The sequence below is a fragment of the Oxyura jamaicensis genome, chromosome 1 (assembly GCF_011077185.1).
Source record: "Oxyura jamaicensis isolate SHBP4307 breed ruddy duck chromosome 1, BPBGC_Ojam_1.0, whole genome shotgun sequence".
In the NCBI taxonomy this organism is placed as follows: Eukaryota; Metazoa; Chordata; class Aves; order Anseriformes; family Anatidae; genus Oxyura; species Oxyura jamaicensis.
In genome coordinates, this window is record NC_048893.1 from 124,252,268 (window position 1) to 124,276,993 (window position 24,726).

Consider the following 24,726-nt stretch of genomic DNA (forward strand, 5'->3'; position numbering starts at 1 on the left):
CCGGCGGCGGCGGGAGCCGCTTGAGGGAGGCGGCGGCGCCGCTGCCCCCCGGCCCCGCGGCCCCGGTGAGTGGCGGCGGCCGGGCTCCGGGAGGCGGCCCCGAGCCCTCCGAGGAGCGGAGCGTGGGGGGCTCGGGCGCGGTGGCGGCGGGGGGCGGCCTCGTGGTGCTGGTGCTGCTGCTCCCCGCCGCCGCCAGCTGCGAGGGCAGCGCGGGGTGCCGCGCTCGGGGACCCTCGGGGGGTCTGCGGGGCGCTCGGGGGGCTTTGCACGCCCCCGAGGGGCTTGCTGTGGCGGTGTGAGCCGCAGGGCATGTCCCGAGGCTGGTTTCTGGCTGTTTTCGTTAGCTTGCAGAAGACAGGGAGAGGTAACCGGACGGCGGGACGGAGAGGTGCTGGCAGCTGGCGGGTTCTGGTGCTGCGCGCCTCGCCCGTGGCTGGCAGCGCCTCCGCGCCTGGGCTCTGAACCTGAAACCGCCTCTGGCTCGGCTCCTCCAGGTCTGGTGAGCTGACCCTAAAAAGTGCCTCGCCCATCTGGTGGTAGTTTTTTGGGGCGTTCTTCACCTGGCTTGCGAACAGCACCTCGGTGCAAGTTAGTGTGTTCTTTTTTTTAGGAGTTGGGCTCGATGATCCTTGTGTGTAATAGAATATCCTCGGGCTATTCTGTGATGTATGATTCGAGGAACAGCAGCCTTAAAATCTCTGGGTTTTTAAAGCTCTCCTGTTGAGCCTTGCACCTTGGAGGTGGCACAGAAAACCTGTCTGTGGGACAGACACCCGGTGTCGGAAACCACTGTGCTGGTGGGAAGAGCAACAGCAGGAAGGCACTTACCGTGTGAGCTGTGTTTTAAGCTGTCATATTAACATCAGGTAATAAATAGGAGAGCGAACACGCTGGGGCTGTCCCGTCAAGTGCTGCTCGGAGCACGGTGCCCCAGAGGAGGCTGGAGGGGGCTCTGGCAGTGCGTCGGCAGGAGCTGCACCTACAGCCAGGCCGCCTGCGCGGGGCAGGGGGAGCCGCTTTTCTCCCTTAGGGTGTAATAACACGTAAGTACTGTTTGAGGGTGATGTGACTTGAATTGATGTAAAGAAAAACCATGCTAAAGACACTTTGGTACTTTATTTGTGGGAAGTTTCACAGCAACGCAAGCAGGAAGAGTGTACGGTGAAACTGAAATGTAAACCTAGAAGTACTAGAAGGGCTGTTAACTTTAATAAGGTCCTGTTTTGAGTATTAAAGCTTTATGATTTTGTTTGAGACTCTTATGACAGTTGTTCTAGTTTTCTAATTGCTGCAAATAACACAGCAGCATGCTGGTAGTATCTTTCAGGTTAGTTGGTATGAAGTATTTCATATTCTGTTCATAATTCTGTTCAGATTCTGCAAAAAGAAGTGCTCGCTTCTGGTTTCATGTTATTAACTGCTTGCACAGCAATTAGAAGCCGTGTAGATATGCAAACGTGACCGGCTCTGATTAGGTCGTTCTTAAAATTGGGTTATGTGGTAAGTGTTGATCTTGGTGTAGAGTTGTTCAGGGAAGGAGGGGTGACAGTCCTCTAAAATACGTTTCCTCAGACTTTGTACATGGCTACTTTGAATGTGCAGACACCTTTTTTTCTTTCTCCTTTCTCTGTTTTGGCGGCGGTGGCTGCTGGTGCTGTCCTTGCTGCGTGCGGTGCCGCGCTCTGATGAGGTAGAGGCGTTGTTTTCTGTAGTAGCTGCCTGAGTTCAAAAGAGGTGTTGGAGAGGGCTTGCGTTACACAACCGAGTATAATTTCATTTTCACTAGTGTGAAATTAGTGGTACAGAGAATGCATTCGTTCCGGTATCTGCCTAAAAGTTGAGTGTGTAAAACAACGACTCTGCTGGACTTGAGGGGACGTGGAAAAGGCTGAAGCAAATGTAGGTGGTGACTTCCGCCCTTTGCACGTTGGGTGTCCTTTGCTCACAATTTTGTCTCATTATTTTCTTAGTACTGAAATGGGACTGTGAGCTGTGCTTGCTCCCTTTATCTGTTGCAGTCCATACGTGATGGAGTGGGTGTGCGGGGAGGAATGGAGTGCTCGGTAATTATCGCTTGATATTAAGGAGTGTCGCCAACGGGAAATGCCATTTGTCGCTAACTGTCCAGGACACTGCCGCCGACCGTCTTACTCGTCTGGCTACCTCTGCCTCAAGCAGGGATGGGTGAAATACGCAGTTTTTCTTGTATACTTTCAGATAATTTTTGAAAATACTGCAGTGTGCCGTCATACTTTCTGAGTGTAAATATAAAGCAAATTACAGGTAGGGACTGGGACAGTGCTTCAAAGGGTCCACACAAGGGAGGCTGTTAACCAGCATCTTGACCTCTGCATCTGCTGGGGCTTTAAAGTTCTGTTTACTCCCATTTGACAGAAGCAGCCTTAGGCACCCAATCTCAGTGCTGATTGCTTCTTCCAGAGATTGAAATCTTAAATGTCGAGGACTGTGCTGGTAGTGTTCTCTAAAATGTAAGACATGCAACGTCAGTGGCTCAGGACTCCGATTTCTCCAGGACATGGGAAACACTGTATGAAGTTGTTGGGGCATAATAGAGCTGTTTTTAAATGTGGAGCAACAGAAATGTTAAAGGTAAAATTGTTTGTGCTTGAATGTTACAGGTGATTGCGCTGCATGTCATAGCCCTGGTATTTTTGCAAATACTTTTAGTTTGGCTCAATGTAATTTGAAATCCTAGAATACTTGTTCTAATGTGGCTTGGTGAATGCTTTTGTTTTTGCTATCATGTGTTTTTGGTATAGGGCAGTGTTTTACTGATAAATTTGTAAGATTTCTTGCAAGTTCCAAGTCTCTAATTTGGTGATGTCTTGATGTAATGGTGGGCAGCTTTAACATTAGTTATATGCAGTCAAGTTTATTTTTATGTTTTTTATTAGTTACATGCAGTCGAGTTACAGTGATGGCTGATAATGGTGAGATACAGGCAGCGTGTGCATGCAAACAGCTTCACCTGCGCTATGTGGACAGGCAATCCATTTGCTGCAGATGAAGACCCTAAAAAGTTTTGGTTAAGTCCCCGGAGGAGCTGTAGCTTCTTTTAAGGGTATGTTCCTGTGCCAGTCCCATCTGTTGTACAAGTGTGCTGCGTGCTGCGGCTGGCCAGCCTGACCTGCCTGGGTGGCAGTGGTGGAGCAGCAGCGTCGTGCCAGGACAGCTTGGTGAGCCACCTTGAGCCTGAAGCTGGCGTCCCACTTCTGCAATCTTCTTTGAGTGTATCTCTAGTCCTGCAGGATGGGCAAAGGGGGCTGTGCACCCGCTGCTGCTGGGGCAAGGACTTGTGGCAGAGCTGCTGGAGGTGGGAGGCACGCTCCCCTGTTGCTTTCAGCACATTTACAAGCAGAGTGAACCAGGGCATGAGTGATGGGACGAGTACCCTCAGAGGTACTCCTGTCTCCTCCTTGTTAGTCTTTCTGCTTGGTCAGTGAGGAGATAGATGTGGAGGAAAGTCAGGAGCTGCAACACGGCTGTTCAGAAATCAGCAGCTATCTTTACAGGGCTCCTTATCTCTGCCTGATGGGCTTGCTCCGATGCTTTCTCTTGTACGCAGCGGATACGGAGCAGCCAGGTCATTTGCGGTAGAGGGGATAATGCTGTCTCCTACCTCCTCACAGGACTGCTGTCACAGGAACTTGCAGCTTTAGTTTGTGTGTCCTTGGAACAGGACAAAAAAAATCCAGTATTATCTTAAATATGAATGATGTGAAGAAATACACTGTTCTTCATTGTGCTGGTGAGTATTGTCTGTCTCGTTTCAGCACTGTAGATTGAGAACTGGTTCATAGTTCTTGGCTTTAACAAAGGTGACTGCTACATGGGTAGTATTTGATCGTTTTGGCTCTGAGTTGGTGCAGCACTAAATGTGTGCTGAGTGTGTTTTTTCCACGCGCACTCTCCCTGCTTTTCTGAATTACTGGCAGAGCCATGATGATGGAAGTATTTCTGAAATCCTCAAACCTTTAACAGAATTTTAGTGCTCTTCCACTTGTTTTGGTAGGCAATAGCCTCTCTGCCCCACAGGGAAGATGCTTTCTAGATATCTAATGTCCAAACTAATCTTAAAGTGCTTTTTCTTTGTGGTTTGTTAGGATAATGTTGCATGTAGCTCAAGTATGAGCAGTGTTTTTGGACTGTTATTTTTTCCCTGTAGGTGATGTATTATCTGTGTGGCTCCCCATTTAGCATGTCGTCATCTAAAACCAAGCAAGGCATTACATTAAAGGTAGGTGTCCTCCTTTGAATCATTTGGTTCTAGGCCTTCAGCTTCACAAATCAGGTCAAATTCCACTTAAGATAGCAAGGAAATGTAGGCCTTTCATGAAAGGGTTGAACTGCTTTGATGGAAATCCCAGTTTGTTGTCTTCTCGAGGAAATACGATAGCCCTTTTAGCGCAGGGCAGAGCCGAGGCTGAGCCTTTCATCATCTCTAGCGTACATTAGCTCAGGGAGCATCTGAAGTTTATAAACCTACAAGAGGGTAGCACCGTTTTAATGAGGTGCATACATAAAGCGAAGCACGCGCCGTTATTTATGTACTGTATGGAATCTGCCGGAGATTAAGGCAGGGGAGGTCGGTGCCGCCAGCGCAATTCCTGGGGCGCTCCTAAAAGCCCATTTGGAAAGAGCGGTTTGTAAAAGCGAGTCTTGTACGTGGAGGAATGTGAAAGGGTATCAGGGCTGCTGAATTTGGTGGAACTTGTTGCTGCCATCTGTCGGGGCTGAGGCTAAAAGGGCTGGGGCATGCACCATGGCACTTGGCATACTGAATCCTGTACGCGTGCCGTGGTGCGCTGGAGTGCACTGAAGAGGCAGACAGTGGTTTTCTGGAAAGGCTGGAAGATATGTACTGGTTCTAATCATGAAATGAACGGTGTCATAAGTAGAGGAAAAACTTTGTGTCCTGTGTGTATCTTCTGTGTGTTGGTTTGTTTTTCTGCTTGCTGTCAGAAAACACCGCCTGGGTTCTTGTCTGAATGCCCTCGGGTGCCCAGCAGGGTAAGCTGAGGGTGGGGAAGGGGCCAGGGATCGCAGCGTGCGAAGCAGAAAGGGGCTGCTCTGTCCCTGCCCCTGGGGCTGGCATGCAGCAGGGACACAGCTCTGCAGTCGTGCTGGGGAGGAGGTGGCCCCACCACATATAAGTGGAAAGTTGTCCTAGAAAGCTTGGAAAGAGATACGGATTTTCTTTGGATGTTCCTGATGCTCTGGGTTTCTGCCTCCTGTTTTCGAAGAGCGCAGCAAATGCTACAGCTGAGTCTTTGCAGCTGTCCCGTCCTCCGAGCACTAAGGAGCGGGCTGCTCTTTGTGGACCCGTCAGCATGGTGTGTGCCACAGGAATGCCTGGCGGCACCCAGCAGGACTCATGGATGTTCGTCTGAATAGACGGGCATGTGTTTTTGGTGGCGTCTGCCTGGAGGATGATTTCTTTGGTGGTATGGGCTAAAGAAGGATTTTATTTTTTTCTTAGAGGAATAAGAAGCTGGGGAAGCAGCAGAGCCCTCAGTACCAGCAGCACAGGTACACCTGCCTTGTGGGGCCTTTGGGTTGTTTGGGTCCTCAAGTAAGGGGTTGGAGACAGGTGCCTTAGGTGGCAGCAGGAGTATGTTGCTGCTGGCTTTGAGTATGAGCAAGGAGAGGCAAACGTCTTCCTCTGAAACAAGCTGACTCGTGTGGGGTGCTTGCAAGACTGATCTATACAGAAATAACACAAGGCTGTTCTCCGTGCCTCCCCTGGAAAAGAAGTTGTGTACTTTCTTAGATTTCTGCAGCAGAAAAAAGATGATCGTGTGAAATCATGATGGATTTCCCAGCTGCATGGTATGTGTGCGGGGCTCTTGGATCCTCTCTGGGCTGAGCTTGAGCAGTCCCTTCAGCACTTGGTGGCAATGTAGACGGGAGGAAGCCAGAGTTATCTACAAGGTTGTAAAACTCTTTTCCATCAGCCCTCCTCTGCTTGTCTTTCTCCCCGTTTCCCCTGAGTACACAAACTCTCTCTTACTGCTGCTTTTAAAACTGCTGGTATTGCTTGCTGTCAGTCAGAGATGAGTGCAGAAAAGCCCTGTAGGGATCTCTGGTGTCCCGTTCCATCCTAGGCTCTGCACATCTCTTACCATGTTTGCAGTAGCAATTTCTTTTCTCCCTTACCTGCTGTATTTGCACTGTGCTCAAAGTATGCTTGGTGCCTCACAGAACAAATAGAGAGCTCTCTGCTCTGTCAGGGGAGGCTGAGCTGAAGGCAGAGGAGGCGCATCTGGGCATACAGGGAATTTCATGCAGGTATTTAGCTCTTAGCCAGTCTTCATCATGCAAGACGTGTGTGTGTGTGTGTATATATATATATTTTGGTGCATTATTTAATTAGTTTGCTTCGTGAAAGAAAATTGAGTTAGGCATTTGAACAAAGCCAGGTTGAATAATGAGGATGAATGCTTGCAGGAACACTGTTCCAGGTTTGAAGAGGGAAGCAGAAAAACAGCACAGAGGTTTTGGTGAGTTGAATTCACCAAAATGTTTAAACAATTTGTGAAGCTCTTATGCTACTGCAAAAATGCACTAGTAAACTACTAAAACTGACAGGTTTACTTAAGATAGAAATATAAGTGCTGTGAACTGTATTTTTGATTTATTTGAATATAATGTTAAAATACCCTTTCATGTGGGAAGGCTGGCGTTTTAAGAATATTTAAAGCAGTTAATGGCCAGTCAGCCTCTTTGCTGAACTGCTGACTTCACACATACCATTTCCTTTTCAGGTTTTTACAACCCCACATCTTCCAACTTTTAAAGCAAGATTGGGGGGGGGGGGGTGTAGAGGGGAGAAGCTATTTTTATTTTCCACTGGTAGCGATAGAGCAGCTCTAAACTTTAATTTTTAAAATTACTGTCCAAATAGTAAATGTTGAGTGTATGACGTGAGATGCTTCTGTTTCCAGTTGATAGTAGCTGTGTTATTTAATTTAATTCGGAGACCTAAATTTTCAGCTGTTCTCATAAGCATTTATTTTTTTGCTTCAGGAATTTTGGGGACAAATCCATGGTATAAACCTTGTTAATGTTGCTTTTTAAAACACACAGTGTCTTGCTCTGTACTGAGTAATATACACTTAGCAGAGATTGAGACTTCATGATTTTGTAGTCTTGAAATGTACGATTCACTGTAATTACAGTTGCTCATATCCTAAAGCAGATCATAAACTTACCTGGAAGGAGGGCAGAACATTTACAAATGGTGTTTTACTGCTGACAGCTTAAAAGTTTGTTTATGCTAATCAATTCATAAATAGTGAGCAGTGCGCTCCTGGGGACTTTCTGAGGAATTTTGCAAGTGCAGAAAGTTTCTTCTTGATATTAAGGCAAACGCTGTTAGAAATGATACGTGTAAAGCTGTAATTACCTACTCTTGTCTTTTAACAGCTTAAGAAATATTCAGCCTTAGTTTATATAATAATACATATGGCTAGCTAACATTTGCTCTTCTGAAAGCCCATAAATTCTCCAAGAGCCTGCTTCTCCTAGCTCTGCTTTTATCTGCTAGAGAGGTGTTCTGATCTCTCAGGTTGTTAGAAGTTCTGCCGTATGAAAACATGGAAGTTTAATTTCCTTTCCTGGAATGATTCTCGCTTTATTTGTTTAACTATATGTTTATTTATGTAGAGAGAATTTGAACTTAAAGGGATTTTTACTCAGATCAAGTTCCTTGTCAGAACACACGTGTTCGTAAATGAAGGAAAGCCTCATCTTCTGTTGTTTCTTGTTTGTTTGTTTTTTGAACTCATAAATGTGTAATGCTAAATAATACTGATTTTATGACTATGAAGCTTGTGTCACATCTTACAATCTTATGCTGTATTTGTGCAGGTGTAAGTTTATTTTTCTCCTAGCCTGTGAGATCTTACTTTTCTGTAATGGCACCACAGCGTGCTCTAGAAGATTAGTTTGGGGATGATTCCTGTTGCAGAAATACAGAGATACATGCTGTTGTGTCCTGAAGTGCCTGCGAGGCTACGCACTGGGTGACTTACCTGGAAGGAAATTTTCAAGGGGACTTGGAAGTATCGGATGTTACAGGAGTACTCTCCTTAGCCTTATTCTGCGTATTTGCCTCTTTTCAGCACCTTAAGGGCTCGTGCAAGGCGGTGTGAAGTACTATTTTTATTTAAGAGATGACGGGTGAATAGATGAGCAGGTTAAAAAGCAGCATTCCCCACTCAGGAGCAGTCACTGTGGCGGACCGTGCTCTCCTGTCAGAGGAGTTGGTGCCGCAGGTACAGGCTGCCCCGTGTGGGACCTGGGCCGGGGCCGGCAGGGCTGTGGGGTGGGCAGGGGGCCGTGAAGGGACACAAGGGGCTGCGAAGGGACACAAGGGACTGCGAAGGGACACAGGGAGTGAGGATGGTGCTGGAGGCCAGGGTGGTGGTGCCAGCCCCGCGGCTGGGCCTTCTGAGGGCAGCGGCACCGGCGTGCTGATGGCGGAGCATCCTGTTCACATGGAGGCTGGAGGACGACCGCCTGCACTTCTGTGCCCTCTGTCCCTTTGGTGGGCCACCAGGGGTCGGGACAGACAGCTCTGAAATCGCCAGCTCCGTCTTGCCTCTGAGCCTGAGGTATGGAGTCATTGACAGGGAAACCGTAATGCTTTTGGTGGTGCTAAGCCTGTGATCTGCTGGGTGCTCAGGCTTCTTTTGAGCGTTACGCTTATCGCCATAATCCTGTGCCGTGTGTTTTTATGACCAGGCATGCTGTCAAGATAAACTTGCACTGTGAAACCCTAAATACGCATGCTTTTTTTTTTCCAGGACATTCAGCTTGCTTGAATGCCAGGATTGCAGTGTGAAGTATAATGGATATGTGGTCGAGAGAAAGGAGCAAATACTTGGACGTTTTCTGTAAAATACCACCTTCTTTGAATTGCAGCAACACGTGTCCTTTGAGTAATTCTTTCAAAATTAGAAGAGCCATATTAGACAGAAAAAAATGCTTTCCATCCTGTTTGCTGACACCTGGTACTATGTAGTAGCGACTCACTGAGGGTGAAGATTTAGGCTTGTCTAATAATATTTGCCTTTCTGACAAAGGACTCACACACTGGGAGGTGGCTTGTAGGAGTGATTTGGGCATTAACAATAAAAACTTCAGTAAGGAATTAAAGGCAGATGAATGCTTTCCGTCTGTTTATTTATTTATTTATAGTTTAAAGTAGCTGATGCAAGGGAATATAATCAGAGAAGGAATGAAACTCAGTTTACAGGACGAATTGAGAAGTAAATGATGTAAATAATACAGTTGATGAGTGTGGAGATCCTCCCTGTTTCTTTAAATAGATTATATTCTAATGATGAATTTAATGTTATCGCAGAATGGTTTGGGTTGGGAGGGACCTTACAGATCATACAGTTCCTTAGGTTCCTGCATTTTTCTGCTTTTTTAATGCACAGCAAATAGTTTTTCATTGGTTTCTGGTATAGATTCTCTACTTCCATTCCTAAATCGGTTGGTTTTGGCCATTTTCTGTATAAGACTGGCAGTCACTATGGTTAGCTTGGTTTTTGAAGCTTTGGTTTTCATTCTCCTACTTTGTGCATGCTCACTCCATTACGCTTCAGACTTGCCAGTACATTTCTATGTTTGCTTGCATATTCCTGGCCTTGTTTTATTTTTTTTGTCTGTGTTTCTTAAAGCTGCTAGATTAATTTATTGGCCTCAGCTTTCTGTATTGCTCTCTCTGCTCTCTCACCCTGTTGCGCACACAAGAATGCTCCATCCTCTCTGTGAAACTTTGCCGAAAAGCACCTGGAGGTTTCTCCCCCAGCATAGCTGGCTGCTTCTGCTGGGGATGGCGAGGCCATGGTGAGAGGTGCCTCAGGTAGCAGGCGACATGACCGGCCTCGCTCGCCCCTCATGCAAGGTGGTGGTGGGGGAAAGCTGTTCCTGGGCCTGCCCTGTCTTCTGGAGGTAACCGGTTTTCATTTTGCTGTCATCCAGCATCGCGTAGCAGTTGTTAGAGGCCCAGAAACACCGCCCTTGAATGTCTTCTGTGACAAACGTTGCTATCTACCAGCTAATTTAATAGAGACTCTACGCTGAGTACTGTAAGTGTGACCGGGTTTTAAGTAGCACCTCTTCCAAACAGCAGTATATGGTGTTCCTGCTCTGGGGTTCGCCCTGTTTCAGAGAGCACTCTCAGAGCTTTCCCTTGTCTTATATTTTTAACAGGCCGGTGGGCACGCTGTAAAACCGCCTATCTGGTGGAGCAGAGGCTAATGAAACGCTGGAATCCTTTTTATGTCCTGACAGACGCTCCGGTTGTGCTAAACTTGATGACTATCACTGCAGGGTTGGAATCTTTATTACTGCACCAAGTGCAATCTGGTGCTTGGAACAAAAAGATAAAAACCATGCCCTGTTTTAAAGTAATCTGTAAAACAGTTACTTTGACTCTGCATCACCTTTCGCAATTTATTACTCGCAGCGGAAAAGCTTTGAATTTTGGGGGGAGTCTACCAAAGTATCACGTATTTCAAATTTATTTGATGGCTTAAAAGGGTTTCTCTTCTTAATCCCGATGATCACTTATGCTGTGAATGCTATTGTGTAGCAAAACCTGCTTATTTTATGTCAGTATCCAGTTTTATTTATAACTGCTTTCAAGTCTCAGTCGCTTAAATTTTTTGTAATAACTATCCAGCATGTCCACGCGCTGCAGACATGCACAAAATGCATTCTTCAGTCATTGGCCTCTTTAAAACCATATTTAGTTTGTTTTAGCCAGGGGACTTGCACTGTATAGTTTTCATCATGCAGTCTACCACCGAGGTGTACAATTTCCTCTAAATTTCACTGAAATGTCACAATTTCAGGAAAATACTTGCCTGTATGACACGCCTCTTGTTACATGCAATATCTATGTGTAAATTTTTAGTATGTGAGTGTAAGGTTCAAGAAATTCCAAATAGATATCTTGCTTTTCAACTATTATTCCTTTTTTATAGCACTGGAAAGGTATAGCTTCCAAAAATGTTACTTTTGGCAAAATTCATCTTTGAAAAAGTGTCCACACATTTAAATAAATAAAAAAAAATATCTTGAACTGTTGATGATGTTAACTGTAAGGTCATGGGATTTCCCTGAAAGGAAATGATCAAAGAAGATAATTCAGAAGTTTGAATGTATTTTTATGCATTATTACTTGAACAGTGAATGGGAAAGGATAATAAACTTGCCTGGTTTGTTGCTTTAAGGGTAAAAAGCCTCAAATGAGTTTCACTTGTTTTGAATGCAGTCGAAATTCCAAAGAACAGATGCTGGAGTAGAAAATCACAGGAGCACGCACACACACACAAATTGTTTTTGCTGTGTTACAATGGTTTAACTAAGTTGTTTCTAAAACCTGCAAGAGCGTGGGTTGCTTCTAGTTATCTGCAGTTAGTATTCCCTTGGTGGGTTCTCCCTCCTCAGCCGTAAGTGGTAACGGGCAGTGGTAGCAGTGAGCAGTTGTGCCTTTGTGCAGATTTCTTACATCAGTGTTTTGTTCCCCTTGCCAGTGTGGTTCTGCAAGAGCATTTTATCCAGAGGTGTTTAAAGTTATGTGATGGAAGATAAACTCTGCGTGTATAAGCCAGGAGGAGCGTGTGATCCATGAGTTTTTCTTCCATTTTTCAGTAGTGTTTGTTGGGGAAAACAGGAAAAAAGCATGTTTTATATCTTTGAATTAGAAATTCACTGAAAATGCAAATCGTTCTACCACAAACTGTCTATAAACCAACAAAAGTTTAGGTTCTTCTGTATGCTTGCTACTTTGACGTATCCATTGTTTACATGCTGCCTCTTCTACAAATAACTTGTTAAAAGTTTGCAACTTTATACCAGCAAGATAATTGTACAACAATACCAAAAAAAAAAATCCTCCTTTTCCAAAACAAGAAAGCCCAAACCCCAACAACCCCCCCCCTAACTTGTTGTATTATTACTCCACAGGAAACTGTTGTGCTGAAAGGAAGAATTAACTGGTCTTTCAACTTCAGCCTTTTTATTGTGAGAGAGAAGATCACAGAAGTGTTACCATGGGGAGAACAGCAGCTAAAGGTGAGGCCTGATAGCTTTTATCCAAGAGGAAAGAAAATAGGGAACCTGTTAAACTGTCTCTTCTGTGGTGGTGGTGTATTACTTAACAATTAGGATACTGTGGAATTCAAGAAGAGAAGTATGATATATGCTGAACACAGGTAAGTACAAAGTTTACATTGTTTTAGAGTAAGTGTGCTAAATTCAGCTTAGCCTGGAGTTCTATACAAGTTCAGCCAAAGCAATTTTGTCCTGTGACAGCCTTGAAGTCATTATACTACTCTAAAATTGAACAATGTGTCTAGATGTGGTATTAAATGAAATGTAGTGCTTTGTTTTGTAACTGCACAGACTTTATCAGGAGGATAACTTAGTAGTGCAAGGAATAAAAGTTTGCTGCAATGAATAGTATTAGCAGCTGTCTTCTACAAGCTCTTGAAGATATAAATGTACACTTAAATAAATTTGTCCACAAATGCACAGTGTAGTACAAAGGCGTGATACCTACTGTGTCATGTCTGCAGAATATAATTGTGAATTAAGTGCTAAAATAAAGAGTGAGACTGAAGAAATAACAAGTGTGTTTGGGTTGGTGAAACAAAGAGAATGTAAAGCGAGAAAGACCCACTCTTTCAAACCAGGTTTCTGCTGCTTTTTAAACTTTTCAGATGAGTAGGTTTCCCTCCTAAAAGATCACTAATACTTCTGTGTTTTTCTTGAGCTTTCCACCTTCAGCCCAAGCTGCTTTATGTGCTTGTGTGCTCCCTTGGTAAATAATTGTCTTTATAATAGATTTTCTGGAATGGCAGCAGTCATCTATTTAATTGTTGAACCGAGAGTTTATGGAGGAAGTCTACCCCCTTCTCTTGTATTTTTTCTGCATGGCTGTTGTCTAGATATACTGAAAGCAGCACTCTGTTCTGGGCAGATAAGAATCCTACTGGGAAGCAGAGAAAGAAAGGGAAGGAGGCATTTTAGGTTCACTCTGTCTTGATATGCTCAGCTGCACGCACTGAAGTTTGGTGAAGGGTAGCTAAAATGTGCTCACAGCTCTGTGCTTTAGGGAGCAAAGGCAGCCCCTTCATGACCTATGGTAAGTCTTGGGCTTGTCTTGGCAAACTTCATAGGAGGGTAAGTAGCTGCATGGCATGGAAGAGCAAATGTTTCTGTCACCCAGAAGTGTTTCATGTCTGTCTGGAAGAGACAAAGGATTTCTTTGAGAAAAGTGGTCTCCTGCCAAGTTCTGAACACCAACTGGAGTTGAAGACTTTAAGATGGCTAAGAAGTAGCCACACAGGTCTTGAAGGCATGACTGATTTTTTTTCCCCACACTGGACAGCAAGCAAATAGGAAGTCTTAAAAGATGACAAATACATGACTCCTCATGTAACGCACCTTGCTAAAAACTAATACTGTCAAAAGAGATGATGCTTGCCAGTATACAGGCAAAGAAATCATCGTGTTTGCTGGAAGATTAACTCATCCCAGAAAGAAGTGTTGGGGATTTGTTAAGTGTCTCAGAGAACAAGCTGCAGTTCAACATGGGAGTTTGTATGAGGAAATATAAATTGGTCACTAGGATCATCTTTACCAGACCTTATATTCTAAAGGTGCCTTTTTTTTTTTTTTTTTTTTTTTTTTTGCATTCACAAGCCAGTAAAGATAGCTTTGTCTCGTTTCTTCCTTGTCTCTAATTTCTTGCATGATAGATGTGGTTACTCTTGCCTGTCGTCTCTTGAGTAATCTTATCAGCAGAAGAATTCTGCGGTTACAGATAGGGTGAAGTAATGTAAACACATGGAGTTTTGAATCAGTAAGGAGAAAACACTATGTTAAATAGTGTATTCTAATCTTCTTTTGTATCTACTGCTTTAGTTTATGGAGTGTGCTGTAGAAAAACTGCAATTTGGTGAGCAATAGAATGTGCTGCTATTTTAATGTTAATATATGCTGTATTCTAATCTAGCTACCTAGAAGACAACATTCTTTTATGGGGTTTTGAGAGTAGATATTTAGCCTGTATGCATGATAGGCTACCTATATAGATATTTACACAGTGAATGTAAAAGCTCTTAAATATATACTTAGGTATATTACTGTATTTTTAACACTTTCTTTGAAAATAGGATCCAATTCTTTCTTTGCCCTTTTTTTTTTTTTTTTAGAGAACTTAATAGCATGTAATTAGATCCACAGTAGTATCATTTCAGTTTTTGTGGTTTGACAAAATGATCTAAAGCATACTGTGTTTTGCATTGGGAAGTAAATTCAAGCTTGTGTCTTTATAAATGAACTTCATGAACAGAGAAAAGTAGATAATGAATTCAACTGACTTGTTTTTGTCGTGATGAACTTCAAGCCTCTAGAATTAGTAAATCTCTTCTATCTCTAACATACAAAAAAAGTTCCCATTTTCAGCTTTGAGGAAAATAAATAATTGAGTAGCTAGCTGAGGGAGTTGAAGGGAAAATACTGTTTGTACCTGCAGAGCTATTCATGAGATTAGATGTCAAAGTTTGACCAAACTGAGTGTCATTTTCTGAGGGAGTCATATTTCTCAGTCCAGTTATTTGAAATCATACACTTCCATTTCATAATTTTGTATTCAGTGATCTTTTGGAATTAAATTTACCAGAGTATAGGCTATCAAAATATCATATGTAAACTGGCACACTTAAAGGCACTTAGATTTATAAATTCAGATTTTAGTAAATCTTATTTTCCTTAATGTTTCTTCAAAAATAAAACATAAATTCTTATCCACCCTGACTAATGACATTGGAAGAGGTGCACTGCACCAAAGCATCATAGCCTTTGTAAAGTGCAGACTGAGGGAAGCCTTTCGTAGTGGTGGGAGGTGGTAGTAGATTCAGGGTATCTCAAGGGAAAACAGGACAGTAATTCTTACAGTTAATGGCTTTTCATCTGTTCAGACAAAACACTCCAGCTTTGTAGTGGTCTTCACAACATTGAAATATGGCATGCCTAAAAGCTGGGGGGGAAGGGGGCTTTAAAAACAATCTTGGTTTATTCAGACTTATTTCTTGGATGCTTCTGCATGTGGTGGGTGTGTTTTGCTTGAGCATTTTAAAGTACAGCTGTCTGCCCATCAAAAATAAATGGTAGTGCTTTCATTTTTTTATCAATTAAGATGCCTCCAGCTCAAATGAAAGAGGTATCTTAAGGAATTTCTTTTCATTAACGTCTTCATCTCTTCTTGTTCTCATAGTTTTTAATTGACCATTATAAGTAAAATGTGCCACTGAGAGTATTACATTTCATCATTTATCTTTGCTATAGTATTTGTGGAATAGGCATTAAACCTGATACAGGAAACAAATAATTTGGGTGGGAGATGTCAGCAAAAATTCATCTGGTGTGCAGGCCATGGGTTTTCACATTCTTTCACCTGTTCTTGATTTCTCTTATCATGAAAGGCTGTCATCTCGTTTGAAATCTGGCACTGTTGGGTCGATGTTCTTTCATGGCTGTCCTTTCAAGCCTTGGGTATTCGCAGGAAGCAGTTATTAGTTCTGTTCTTCAATAAGCCTCTTATGTGGGACTCCGTTGGATTTCCTCTTCAGAAATAAGTGGACAGGGGAGTCTTCTGTTCTGCAAGCTATCATGTGACAGTCCCATGACTGTTTAAATTTTTTTTTTTTTTGAAAGCCTGAATAACTGAGCTTATAGAACATAGGGAAGGGTTTTTCTAGTGATTGTCACCACCCAGTAGAGCACTGGCTGGATTCAGTTCAATCCCAAAGAGGCTGAATGGAATATATTTTGAACTGTAGGGAGGAGACAGTGACTGTTGTCCTTGTGTCTTGTCAGTCACTGGTGTAGTATTAGTGCTACCCCTTCTTGAGTTCTTGCTGATAGTTGTCAAGGTGTAGAATGTCCACTTCTGCAGGTTAAAGCCGTACTCCTGCGCAAGGACCTGGCTTAGAGCTCTGTGGGAACCATCCAGAAGTATTGCAGCAGGTCCATCTGAAGTTGACCCGCATAGGGATTTTTCCTTGGACACCTGTCAAGTGCTTTCAAATGTTTGAAGGCAAACTTCTAATAGAAAGAGTGTGCAAGTCAAGAAAGAAGACTAAGTAAAAGAGTAAAGATAGCATTTTTCCCATAGTTTAAAGGATCTGGGGTGCCTTGGGAGAAGCAGGTGGTATTTTTGCAGCACATTTTGAGCATTTATGTAGTTGCCAGTTTACTCCTATGTAGTCTCTCTCAAGTCACTGAAATTCTTTGTTTTCTGGGACTCTGGGGTCTGGGTTATCTTATAAGTGGAAGGTGTCTCGGCACTAATAGGCTTTAAAGGTCCTAACCAGCCTCCCCTAGGACCTTTCCTCTACCCTGTCCAGGCCCAAGCCCCCACATCAGCCTTGGGGCCATCAGTCCCTGCCCCAGTAAGGCAAACAGATTCAAGGATTCAACAAAATAAATGTAGAATTAAATCTTTAGCTCAGAAATACACTGTTAGTTTTTTTTTTTATTTCTTGTTTCTCAGTTTGCAGTGGTCTGAACAAGATTTAAAAGATACCCAGGAATTTTGAGGATCTCAAATTGTGTAGATTGAGTAGAGCTGTTTTTTAAAAAAAAAAAAAAAAATTGCTTTTTGTGGAGCTAGTACTACATTTTCTACAACTAGATGTATTCTGATAATGTAATATAATGTAATTAAGCTTTGCTTTTTCATGCTGTACTTTGCAATATATTTTGAAAAAGAAAAATAGTAGTGACTAAATTTGTAATATAAATTACCTTTTGATTATGCACTGAAATTAAAGTAAATCTTTTGAACAACGCATTCTGTACTGTTTGAAAGCATTCTGTGTTATGCTGGACATCATTGTGGTGGGAATATTACATTTATTATGTGATGGAATCTTCTCTTTTAGATTCAAAGAATATTAAAAAAGAGAAAGATGGCAAGAATCAGCAGGCAAACAACCCGTCTTTAAACAGTGGTAGGTATTGCAGCTGTCAGGTTATTAGTTAAGGTATACTGAAAGGAAACGTATGCATTTGGATTGCAATGTCTCTTGAGGCTTTTTTTTTTCTCCTCTAATGTCTTTGACTATTACTGATGGGTAGTTAAAAACATACCAGTGCTTTTGTCTAACTTAGCAAAGCACGTTTTGGTGTAGCAAATGATGATTGAAACTGCTTGACTTGAGTCTGATAGTTTTATTAGTTAAGACAAGTACTTGTTATGCATGTAATCAAAAACTCTCTGTAAACACAATATTTTTAGATCATTTACTGATCTGTCTGTTGTTCTAATCATGTATTTCCCTGTTTAATGCCTTTTCTACCCCAGTTACCTTTACTTTCCTTAATGTATTTGCTGGTGCCAAAGAAAGGCTTTTGGTGTTGCTACCTGGATTAAATTGCCTGGGATTCTAATTTTACTTTAAACAAACCTTGTTTTCAAATCAATTGTGTATCCATGACAAGCTGAGGAAAACTTCACACTTGCCAAAAATGATCTTCTTGTCAAATTTAGACAATTTAAGGTGTATCCTCAGCAGGTGCCATGGGGCATCATGTATGTGGGATTGCTGGGATGTATGTGGGACTGCGGGCAGTTGCACCTTTGTGAGGTGCAGTAAGAGGGCAGTAACATCCCTATATGCTCTTCATATATTTGTGTTAGTTGCTTGAATTTGTGGTAGCAAGAATTGTCACGAGTACTGTTCACTGAAGTAGAAAATTTTTTTGGGAATCCGTAGTTCTTGATAAAGTATCACTGGATTACTTAAACTCTCTCTCAGTTTACATTTCCATACGCTCTGACTCCTAGTAAATGGCCTGGTTCAGAGGTTTTCCTGCATACCACCTGAGGAGTGAGTTGCTGTTGTGTAGTCACTGAACACGCTGATTGACTAACGCAGTAATAGGGTGGTTGCAGTGACAACTCCCTGCATATGGATGTGATATCCTGGTACTGCCAGCCATAGTATGGCTTTGTGCAGTTACGTTTATCAGACTTATTTCATTTCTTGGGATCCTAGTGGTGGTACTGTTCTTCTCTGTAACAAATGCACTTCTTTGCATGTCTCAAAGCATGTCTTGTTTACCCTTTACAGTAGCGTAAGAGTAGCTCCAGTCAGACTGGACTCAGATAGCATGTCTGTGCTTTAAAATAAGGTTGTCTGACGTGACAGATGGAGCCCCGTAAGACAGCCCCCACCAGCAAAGTGCTGTTCATATGTGACTAAGATAACCATATTTTGTGAGTCACTATAAAACTTCTTGCCTTCTTCTGCGGTAGGGAACAGCATGTTGAAAATGCTTTGTGTAGGAATAGTGCTAAGCAAGCAAGCTTTACTCTGTCATCTGTGTTCTACCACTGGGGGCTAGCTGTTCATCAACCGTCTAGACTCAGCCCCGTTAAACACCTAGAGAGAAATGACTTGCTCAACATCATGCAAGATATCTGACTTTTGGTAGATAAAATGAAAATTTTTGTCCTGTGTTTTTGCTTGTTGGTGGCTAGGAAGAAGAAAACCTCTTTCAGTCATTGGTTGAAGAAAGATGCTTAACAGTGCTTTGGGCTATAATCCAGCAGATCTCCAGAATTTTCAGGGGGTTGTGTGATAGGAAAAGTTGGAGAGGATGGGAAACAGAAGTGTGAGAAAAACAGCTGAAAAAAAAGACTAAAGGAGGTAGGGAAAGGCAGAAGTAGAAAAATTCTAGCTGAATAATCCCAACGTGTGGAAGGTTAGAAGGAATAAAACGAGGATATGAAATACCTTATACTTTACCTACGGTGTTTGTGGGAGTATGTAAACAAAAATTAAAAGGAAACATCATCTTTGGCAAAGAGAGGTGGTAGGATGAAGACTAGAAAAGAGAGATCTCTGTGTCAGGAGTTTTACATGTATGCTAAAGGATCCTTGGGATGAGATGAGAAGGCACAAGGTGCTCCATCTGTATAAACAAAATTTAGACTGTGGTAATATTGTATTAAACAAAAATAAACCAGAACCCTAAACTCTACTTATTTACAAGCTACACTTGAATCGTAGCTTAAATCTTCAATTTAGAATTTGTAAAACTTGGATTGGAACTAAAGCATTGCGTATGGAAGAGGATGATAGTTAGGGAGCACTCCAACAAACTGTTGTCCACTTGTCCATGGGACCCGATGGGATGCCTGTGGGACTTGTCTGATTTGGGGCTTCCCTCTCACTTTGGAGAGGTCATAGTGACTGGGGAAGTTTGATGATGACTGGAAAAAGGCAAACCACATGCCTGGTGTCAAGAAGGGGGTACTTAGGGAACTACAGGTTGGGCTGATGGGAACCCTGTAAAACCCAGGGAGAGACACCTGCACCTGGGGCCTGCTAAGGCCACGCAGGCCGGAGGCTGGTTGCCTCGAAAGGAGCTCTGCCAAAAGGGCCTGCGAGGCAGCAGTGTGCTCTTGTGGTGACAAACGTCAACTGCACGCCCGGTCAAATTAGCAAAGATGTATGCAGCAGGCCGAGAGAAGGGGTTCACTCCTTCTTGGTGTCTGTGACACTGTGCCTGGAGTACTGTGCTCAGTTTTGAGCTCCCCAGTACAAAGAAGGTGCTGACCTACCAAGAGCAAGTCAGCTGGCAGGCCACCAAAAGCAAGAAGATGCTGGGGCACAAGATGTAAGCAGAAAATGGATAACAAAACCAGAAGTATGATTTCCTCAGCTGAAAGAAGCAGCTGATAGGAGATCATCTTGCTGTCTTGAATTGCCTGACAGGTGGCTGCGGAGAAAACCAAGATGGATGCATCTCCAAGGTACAGTGGAAGGATGTCTTGTCCTTGCTTGTTGGGATGTGAAATGTTCCTGTTTCACGTGAGGAAAAAATATTCCAGTAGAGGGTGATGAAACCCAGGAATTGGGGTTTAGAAGTTATCCACAAAGATCCTCAAAATTCAGCAGCCTTGCTGTGATGGGACCTGCTTTGAGAAGCCAAACTAGTGGCCTCCTGGGGTCCCTTCTAGCTGCAGTTATTCTGTGATGGGCAGAGCTGGTCAGAAAGAGGCAGGATGTTGATGCAGGATTGGAAAGAACAGCAAGCGCTGTTGGTCCGTGGGGCATTGACTGTAAGTCTGTGCTATTGCAAGCAACAGTAGCATAAACTTATTTCCTCCATTTTGTAAATTTAATTAATCAGGCTGTTGGGCCACGCTGATTTTCTTGGGTCACTGTTTTAGAATTGCATTCCTGTGCTGGCAACAAACTATTTTTCTTTTTTAACCAAGTGTCCTAATTACTTTCTATGTTTTTGTTTTTGTTTTGTTTTCGCTGTTCCCACTATATGGTTATTTGTTCTTCAGCATAAAAATTCCTTTTTTCTAATTTTCTCTTTGCTGATGGGTTGATAGAGTTGTGCTTATTGCATAATAGGTTTTTCTTATGCTGTTTAATTCAGCCTGCAGGTTAGAGTGGGAAGGAGAATAGAATGCATGTTCAATCATTTAGCAGGAGCTCATTTTCTTAAATTTTCTTCATTTGTCAGAAGCTGTATGTTTTCAGGGGCTTTAGAGTTAGATGTAGAAAATAACTGTTTCTTTACCAGTGCACGGTGGATACTGGGAAGCCTTTTTGGTGGAGATTTTTTCCCACGTGGTTGTCTTCCTAGACATGCATCTTATATGTTACCAACATACTTTCATCTCCCTTTTCTGTGATTGCAGTAATTAAATGATAATTAGAGGCATCTCTGAGACCTTTAATTTACTGCAGCATATCTTCACAAGTGGAGTGGTTATAATGTAAACTTCAGATCATTTGTGCTTGATGAAAATCTAATACCTAGGATTTCAAGTCCTGTTATAACAAGTGAGTTAATTTGGGAAGTGCAGGTGTATGGGTGTAATGTTTTCAGAGGGGGTGAATGGGGTTTCTCCTCTTGAACGGTGTCCTGTCGAAATGTCTTTGTTACCAGCCTGTATACAGTTCAGTCTGCCAAATTAACAGCTCCTGAAATTTTATTGACTTGTGATATAGTTAACAACTGCATGCCCTCTGCGGTGTCACAGACAAATCATTCATACCCATTTGAGTCTGTTGTGACAAAAAATGAGGATCTTGGGGGTGGGAGGTGTTTCTCTTCTGCTTCTGGCCCTACATAAGTTCCTCACTAAGTGCTGTACTAATGCAGGCAAACACTAGGTTCAGACTGACAGACATCCTTCAGAGAAGCAGTGTGCAAGTGACTGAAAACACTGTCATTTTCTGTTTGTTTCTTTGTTTCTGAAAATTGCAGGGATGTGTTTAGCTGTGCCCGGTAGTGTTTTTACTGATAAACGTGATGCAGTTTCTCCGTTGCTGCTAAGGATTATGCTTTGTGAAGTGACTGCTGCTTGAGCCACGGGGTGGCATCATTGCACTATTTTGGGGTTAAGCGATGAGTTGCTCTTCAAGAACATCAGAAAGATGCCAGTTGCCTGAACAAGAAAAATAAACAAAAAAGCTCACCTAGGTGATTTAAGGACAAAAATGTTAGCTGTGGCATGGTAGTTTTTCTCTTGTGCTTTATATTGATTTAATGCTTGCTTATATCTGTGATGTTAGTGCTTCATGCTCTTCCATTTGTTCAAAAAATGGTAGCACTGATTAAATCAAATGCCGGATACACTCAACTGTGTACATAAGCAATGCCAATATTAACACTGGAAAAAGTATGATTCTGTTGCTGTACGTTACAATAGTATTTACTTTACCTTACAAAGATAGATCTTTATGTGAGTTCAGAGGAAAAGACACAAAGATGCAGTTGGAAGGCTGAGCTAATCCTTTTGATCTGTTGGACTGGTGATAGTGGTTCTCAACATATGCTTCATCAGACACAAAACATCTGTGTTTTTTTTTTTTTCCATGTATTATTTCAGCACTCCTCTGAAGTTATCATACCAGTTCTGCTGTTAGGGGAACTGAGATGTGGAACCACTGATGTGATTTGTACAGGGATGCTTGGGGATCTTTGTGCAGAGAATTAAATCTAGATATCCCAACTTGCATCTTTAAGTGTGGACCACAAAAAGAAGAACTTGTGGGAAGTTTATATTGGTATATGCCAATTGTGTGATTTCTGCTGATGGATTTACAGAAAGCTATTTCAAGGGTTGTGTATTTTGCAAAGGTGGAGTTTGCATTTTATTGTAATCCTGTTCTTGGAAAAAGATGTATTCTATCAGAAAGTTGGATTTTTTATTATTATTATTTTTTTTTGCCCCGTCTTTCCCCAACCTCTCTCCTAATTTGTGTTCCCTCTAAAAACTCTCCGTATGGTCTTTTTTATCTTATGCCTTCCAGAACAGTTTAATTGGGATGACTATCTGAAAGAGACTGAATCAGTAGCTGCCCCTCTACATTGCTTCAGACAGGTATGCCTAATACTATTTTGCAAGTGTCTGTGTGTGTATGTATGCCTCCATGCTACAGGGTGATGATGAAGCAACTTTTATGTTAGGACTGCTTGCAAACTTTCTGTTTGACTTCTTTTGATCTCTGTTTATCAGTAGCTTACAGTTTTGGCAGAAGCCAGAGGCTGAGATTTTCCATTCTTGGTTTCTGCCTTAAGCCAAACTTTGAGGGTTTCATTAAAGTTGTAGCTTTGGACTATTTTTCTTCAAAAGAAGACTAGTTAATGAAAACAGATAGTCTTATCAGAGTTCAAAAATATCATCTATTTTTTTAAGTAATCTTGGAGGTTTACTGTGAGAATTAAAATTTGGCTGATAATCAGAGGAGTCTTTATCTAGCCCCATTTTTGTAAGAGTTCTTTCAATTCTGAAAAGCTACAAGATGTACGAAATACATGTGTGGAGGAGAACTTAGTCACCACTTCTTTTCTGGATCTCTCAAATATGTTGCATTTTGGCTCTTTCAGAGCAGGGTGTAATAGATAATGGAGCTTAAAAAATACTTAAAAAAAAAAAAAAAAAATCAAGGGGAAGGACTTTTTACCAGGGCCTATAACAACAGGAGAAGGGGCAGTGGTTCTAATATGAAAGTGGATAGATTTAAGGAAGAAATTCTTTACTCTGAGGGTTTTGAGACACTGGGAGAGGTTGCCCAGAGAAGCTGTAGATGCCCCATCCCTGGAGGTGTTCAAGGCCAGGCTGGATGGGGCTTTGGGCAGCCTGGTCTGGTGGGAGGTGTCCCTGCTCATGGTAGGGAGGTTGGAATTAGATGGTCTGTAAGGTCCCTTCCAACCCAAACCATTCTGTGATTCTGTGATGGAATACAAAGGAAATACTAGATTTATAATGAAGAAAACTATTTGCCCCTGAACTTAGTGTAGAGTTATAGTTGCTGAAGTGGTAATTCTGCTAGGCAAAATATGGAGAGTGGCTAAGGTTAAATGTATCAAAGATAGGAATTTAAAAGATCGAGTTTACTGAAGTGTATGCATGCATTAACTACAGTCTCAGGTTATCAGAATTCAGTATTGTTCGTCATTCAGTAAGAGATTTTAAGGAGTGTGTACAAAGGGTGTTTAGGGTGGTGTTTACATTGTGCTTTGCAAGTTTGATTCCCCTCCTTGTCCTATGGTTTCATATATATTTGCAGATGCAGTTTACCATCTTGTGTGAGCTAGTGTGGTTTTACCCAGCTGGGCAGCTGAGCTCCACCACAACTACTCTCTCAATTCCCCTCTTCAAAGAAAAAGGGGGAGAAAATATGATGCAAAGGGCTTGTGGGTTGAGATATGGACAGGGAGATCACTCAAATTACTGTGATGGGCAAAACAGACTTGATGTAGGAAGATGAGAGAAATTTATTGCCTATTACTAACAAGCTAGAGAACTGAGAAAGAAACTAAAAACTTTCCCCCATCCACCCTGAACAGTGCAGGGGAATAGGCAATGGGGGCTGTGGTCAGTCCCTGAGACTTCGTCTCCGCCGCTCCCTCACGGTCCCTCCCTGCCCCTGCTCCCCGTGGGGTCCCTCCCACGGATGCCGTCCTTCCCCAGCTGAGCCTGTGGGGGCTGCCCACAGGCAGCAGCTCCTCAAGAACTGTTCCCACATGGCTCCATACCACGGGGTCCATCCCCCAGGAGCAAACTGCTCCAGCACGGGTCCCCCACGGGCAGCAGCTCCCCCCAGACCCCTGCTCCTGCGTGGGCTCCTCTCCATGGGCTGCAGCTCCGGCCCGGGGCCTGCTCCTGCGGGGGCTCTCCATGGGCCGCAGCCTCCTCCAGGCCACATCCACCTGCTCCACCGGGGGCTCCTCCACGGGCTGCAGCGTGGAGATCTGCTCCGTGTGGGACCCATGGGCTGCAGGGGGACAGCCTGCTCCACCAGGGGCCTCTCCACAGCCCGCAGGGGAACTGCTGCTGCCTGCCTGGAGCACCTCCTGCCCTCCTGCTGCACTCAACTTGGGGGCTGCAGTCAGTCCCCTTCTCACTCACAGAATCACAGAATCATCTAGGTTGGAAGAGACCTCTAAGGTCACCGAGTCCAACCTCTGCCCTAACGCTAACAAGTCCTCCACTAAACCATATCACTAAGCTCTACATCTAAACGTCTGTCCCAGCTGCTGTTGCACAGTAGTTTATTTTCCCCTTTCTGAAATCAGCTCTCACAGAGGCACAAACAACATCGCTTATTGGCTCAGCTCTGAGCCACGTTGGGTCCCTTT

The 24,726-nt window shown here is 43.0% G+C and overlaps 1 protein-coding gene across 4 annotated transcripts in view; it reads left to right on the top strand.

Annotated features, from left to right (window-relative positions):
* The first annotated feature begins 1,089 nt into the window (after positions 1 to 1,089).
* SCML2 (Scm polycomb group protein like 2) overlaps positions 1,090 to 24,726 on the top strand; it is a 69,270-nt gene continuing 45,633 nt past the window's right edge. For 2 of the 4 annotated variants that reach the window (XM_035324143.1, XM_035323980.1), the window contains exons 1-4: positions 1,090 to 1,136; positions 12,007 to 12,114; positions 16,992 to 17,060; positions 22,395 to 22,465. In XM_035324143.1, the coding sequence (XP_035180034.1) occupies positions 12,093 to 12,114; positions 16,992 to 17,060; positions 22,395 to 22,465 (162 nt within the window). In that variant the 5' untranslated portion in view covers positions 1,090 to 1,136; positions 12,007 to 12,092. Of the gene's footprint in view, positions 1,137 to 8,276; positions 8,298 to 12,006; positions 12,115 to 16,991; positions 17,061 to 22,394; positions 22,466 to 24,726 lie in introns of those variants that run through there. The other 2 variants (XM_035324055.1, XM_035324224.1) reach the window with 2 other exon arrangements.